Source organism: Herpailurus yagouaroundi, unplaced genomic scaffold (assembly GCF_014898765.1).
Source record: "Herpailurus yagouaroundi ecotype Mexico unplaced genomic scaffold, PumYag 216, whole genome shotgun sequence".
In the NCBI taxonomy this organism is placed as follows: domain Eukaryota; kingdom Metazoa; phylum Chordata; class Mammalia; order Carnivora; family Felidae; genus Herpailurus; species Herpailurus yagouaroundi.
Genome location: NW_024412447.1, coordinates 736207 through 740916, shown reverse-complemented (window position 1 = coordinate 740916; position 4710 = coordinate 736207). Strand labels below are relative to the sequence as shown.

The following is a 4710-nucleotide window of genomic DNA, read 5'->3' as shown; positions in this document are numbered from 1 at the left end:
CCCCCCCCCCCCCCCCCCCCCCCCCCCCCCCCCCCCCGCCGCGTGTCTGGCGCTGGCCTGGCGGCCCGTGGGCCCTGAACACGCCGCCTCCGCAGGGGTCACTCTGCAGACAACCGTGAGGCCCTGCTGCGAGAGCAGGTGCACAGTGGCAGTGGTGGCCTAGTGTCCAGAGCAGCAGGGGTGATGGCCAGGCCTGGGTGACGGAGGGGGACAGATGGGGACAGCACAGCGGGGCTGCAGGTAGGCTGCCTGAGGCAGGAGAGCACCGCTCCTCAATGCCTCTGCTTTCAGGCACTGCCCTGGCCAACTCCCGTCTCACACAGGAGACTTTGCAGCGGGACCTCCACGGTACAGGAGGCCACTTACGCGGAGACTTGAGACTTGCAGAGGGGGCTCAGTTAGTGCCCGTGACCTGGCTCAGCGAGCTCTCAGGACAGCCCTGTGGAGCCTCCGGGGTGAGGCTCTGCTCACCCACCGGGTGGTGCCCGTGACGCAGGTTCTGTGCTGCCTCAGTTTCCCCAGCTTAGGAGCTCAGGTACCTGGAGCGCGACCGGGTGGGCCTGGGTGAGTCCCCGGCGTGGGGACGAGGAGGATCTGAGCCCGCACCCTCCTCCCCAGGCGCGCTGGGTGCCCAGAACGCGGGTGCGTGAACCTGCGCTCCGAATCGGTCACCTGAGACACGGTGAGAGGAAACCGACCGGGAGGGAGGTGTGAGCACGTGACCACCAGTCGCAGGCCCAGCGGGGCTGTCGGGGGACAGGAGCGAGTTCACAGGCTCTGCGGGCTGGGTTAGGGCTTTGGTGACACACAGCGATTTTCCTGGTGTTGCACTCACATTCAACTGGGGCATAAGTAAGCGTGTGCTTCCCTCGCGTGCGCTCACAGCGTGCAGACAAGCCGGGACGCAGGACGGCTCTGGTCCTTTCTTTTCCAGCCCTCCCTTAGGAGGACGCCAGAGAGGCCTCTCCGCAGCGACTGGCCCTCCTCTTCACTGCTGGCAAGGCCCACCCGCCCGTTAGGCGGCCTGTTAGAAGCATTTTGAGGCAAGACATCGGCGACTTGCTTTCTGTGCCTTTTCAAAGAAGACAAGATGGTATAAACCAGCCCGTCAAAACTGCACGCCTGTAAGCAATGGGAATGCGCTGGGCTGAGGTGCAGAGTGATCTCCGTGCAGACCGGTGCCAGGAGTGGGTCCAAGCAGCATGGGTGGGGGGTGGCTGAGCTGCTGCAGGGACGGGCAGGGGTCACGCCTGCTGGGAACCCTGCCTGCACACGCACAGACCCGGCAGACGTGAAAAACCAGCAAAGAGGAGTCACGCCGTTGAAAGGTAGCTGAGCTGGTCTCTCTAAAACCTTACCTGGTTTCCTTGCTTTGTTACCAGGAAATCCTGTCCTCTGGTGTGGGGCCCATCTGGGCCGGGCACCTGCCCCCCCACCCCCTGCCGGGGCCGGGCGGGGGTGAACACAGCTTCCCCCGTCCCTTGTCCACTGCCGTATGCACACACTGGTCCCTCGCCTAGACTGCCTTTCCTCGATTCTCCGTTCCTTTGTGAAGTGCTAACTCACTCCTGAAGTTTTATTTTGGCATCGAAGCCCCGGGGAGCCCTCCCTGACCGCTGTCCCCACCCCCCAGCCAGTCCTGCTGAGAGCTCTCTGAGCTCTCTAAGCTCTCTGAACGGCGGTGGGGGGGGGGGGGGAGGGTGATTTGTGCCAGAAGCCTGGCTGGCTGGGGAGGAGGACCATTAGGTCACAGGCTCCTCCCCAAGGTGAGCACCAGAACCCCACGTAGTAGAAGGGACAACAGAGAGTGGGAGAGCTTCTTGAGGGGGGCATAGGGCTGCGAGGCCCGGGCAGTGCACCCTGCTTGGGCAGACAGCCCGGCCGGGCTGACGGTCCTGTGGGTTGTTTCTATTTGACATAGACCCGCTGTGCACCGTGAGACTCAACTTCAGATGAATGTTCTAGAACAATCAGAATGCTTTGAAAATGACTCCTGAATGTTTATTTCCTTTTGTAATAACGGGCAGAGGCTTCAGCTACAATTAACATCCAGCTAGCAGGAGCCAGACACTCCGGAAAGGCTGATGTTTTCATAGGTTTTCAATGTAGAGGGCTTGCACATACTGATTCCTATCGCAAACGCTGCGCCTTCCTGGGGTGTGATAAGAAGCTGTTCTTATACAGATGGGTTGTTTTGAATTTTAGAGCTTTTTGCTTTTTACTGCTCTCAATTGCAGAGCAGTGAGTGGGCCGGGCAACCTGGCTGAGACGCATAAACAAAGAGCCGCCTCCCTCTCCCTGGAAGAGAGCAGGCTTGTCTGCCAGCTCAGGAAGGGCTGTGGGGGGCTGAGACCAGGCCGCCCGGTCCGGGCCAGCGGGGCGCCTATACAGGCCACAGGCTTCCTTTCCCTGGAAGGAGATGGGACACACACTCTTTTGTCTACGGGAGCACTAGTTTCTTGGGTTGTTTTGTTCTGACTGACTTGGTTTGTGGCTCGTGCTCCTTCCAGGTACCCCAGGCCAGGGGGAAACACAGAGACTCGCTCAGAAATTCAAAGGCCTGAGAACAGACCAAGTCTCCCATTTCGGACTCTGGGCAGGCCTGGCACCCCATCTGGGTTCCCGACCTCCCCTAGCTATTAACTAGGTGTGCTCTTACCTGGGGGGGGGGGGGTTGCTCAGAGCCCCTCATCTGATCACCGCCTGCAGTCATTTCCGAGGGAGCAACCAGCTGGCTGTCTGTACTGAGTTGCTTCCTGGTGTGCTGGGTTCTAATTAAAACTGGGAAGCCCTTGGGCACGCCCCCCCCCCCCCCCGGCATGTATGGGAGGAAGGGGACCAGGCCAGGCCTGCTGGGGGGACACACAGGACACCTGGCCCATTTCACCCTGTCCTGCTACTTCAGGACGTGGGGCTGTGTCTTGGCATCTCCAGTTAGAGGGAAAACCAGCCTTTTTCTTATCTAGACTGAGGACTGAGTCCTCTCCGCTCTTTGATGCCCAGGTGGTAATTTGGGTCCGAGGCCTGAGGCCGCCCAGTTATACAAGTGGCTTTAGGCTTTGAGCCAGCAGCAAGCAAGAGGAAACAACCAGGAAACACTGTTTAAGGAAGAAGGAGCACGGTTTTGTCACGCGCACGAACGTGGAGGAGCTCACCCCCCACCCCCCTGCTAGCAGCCCCCAAGACGTGGCCCTGCTATGTGGTTGGCTCCTTAAGGGCCAGGTGGCAGCTGTCTTCTCAGGATTCCAAATGACATCCTAGGGCCGTGGACGGGTGCAGCAGCCCCAGGACCCCCCTCCCCCGGCCCCCGGAGGCAGCACAGCCCTCCCAACAGCGATCTCGGCAAGGATGTCACTTTCTCGCTATGTAATAGGTACAGTCAGTCTCCACAGCCCACAGCCCACATGACCCACATCAGGTGGACGTACCTTGGCTTCCATCAACCTACCATGCGCTCTGACTTGCGGGAACGCCAGGTCAACGCTGACAGTTACGTCCTGGCCTCGAGCCGTGTCCCTCTATCCCCTGGAGGTTTCCATCCTGACTGGAGAGGCAGGACACCCCATGGTCAGAGAGCGGCGTGTGGCCCCGGGCCACGGGCTTTCCGCTCTGGCCCAGCTTCCTGTGTCGAGGGGCCCGGTAAGCACTCCCCAAATACGAGCTCCAGTTTTTAGAAGCTAGGTGTCGAGAGGCCTGCTTCGTTCGGGGGGAGAGCAGAGGTTCTGGTCTGGAGAGCCGGGCCCCACAGCGGTTCCTTTAGGAGCTCTGCCGCGGGCCACGGACGGTGGCCGTACGCTGGGCGTGATTATTAATAGCACCTCTGTTCGCTCCCAGCCGTGCCCCAGCTAGACCCGGTGGGGACAGTGGAGGATCTGGTCCCCGTGCGTGAGCAGCCTGGGAACAGGGTCGGAGCCATTTTAGTCCTACTCTTGTGTTTGCAGAGGTCTGTGAAACCGGCTTCCAGCCTCCCACTCTGCTGGCTGCTCAGCTTAAAGCTGGGAGATCTCAGAGGAGGGCCTCTCCGGTGAGGGGACATCACATGCGCAGGCTCCCTCAGGCCCCCCCCAAGAAACGAGGCCCAGCCTCGGGACCAGAGCTGAGGTGTCCTGGCAGCACTTGCTGCCCGCAGAGCAGGTGGGTGTTCAAAGGCTGGGGGCCACTGCCTTCCTAGGAAGTTTTGCGGGAGCCTTTCCATACCCAGGGGAGTCGCGTTTTCAGCAAGTGTCCGAGACAGTCGGCAACAGACTTGATAACTGCACTCAGACGTAGTTCCAGAACTTACTAAAAATTGTGTAATCACAAAGAGGAGGGAAGCTATAAGCACGGTCAGCCGTCAGCCTCCTTTCCCTCTCACCCCCTCCCCCTCCCCGCAGGACACCGGAGGAACCCTCCACAGGTTAATGACCGCAGGGCGGCTGCCCGGTTAGCTCAGCGGGAGGGCTGCCCCAGGCTGGGGACGGCGCCCCCACCCCGCCCGCAAGTGGACCGGTGCCCCCAAACCTCTGGGGAACAACGCCTCCACCCCACAAGGGGACAATGCCCCCAAACCCCTGGGAGACGGCGCCTCCAGCCCCCCAAAGGACGGCAACCCCCACCCCCCCTCCCCAAGAGGACAGCGCCAGGGCGGGGCCGAGGCACCCGAAAGTCCCAGCGGAACACTGGCCGTGCGGGGCCGCCACAGCCCGGGGCTCGCTGTCCGCGCGGGCCGAG

At 61.4% G+C, this 4710-nt stretch overlaps 2 protein-coding genes across 6 annotated transcripts in view; one reads left to right on the top strand and one right to left on the bottom strand.

Moving 5' to 3' along the window:
- The window catches only part of GPR146 (G protein-coupled receptor 146), a 12758-nt gene extending 8162 nt beyond the window's left edge, over positions 1–4596 (bottom strand). The window contains exons 1-2 of one of the 5 annotated variants that reach the window (XM_040455691.1): positions 3449–4596; positions 836–1072 (exon numbers count right to left, since the gene is read on the bottom strand). In XM_040455691.1, the coding sequence (XP_040311625.1) occupies positions 836–850 (15 nt within the window). In that variant the 5' untranslated portion in view covers positions 851–1072; positions 3449–4596. Of the gene's footprint in view, positions 1–835; positions 2659–3428 lie in introns of those variants that run through there. The other 4 variants (XM_040455693.1, XM_040455694.1, XM_040455695.1 and 1 more) reach the window with 4 other exon arrangements.
- Positions 1–4710, top strand: part of CHLSN (cholesin) — a 121719-nt gene that overhangs the window by 88500 nt on the left and 28509 nt on the right. The gene's annotated exons all lie outside the window — the stretch shown is intronic.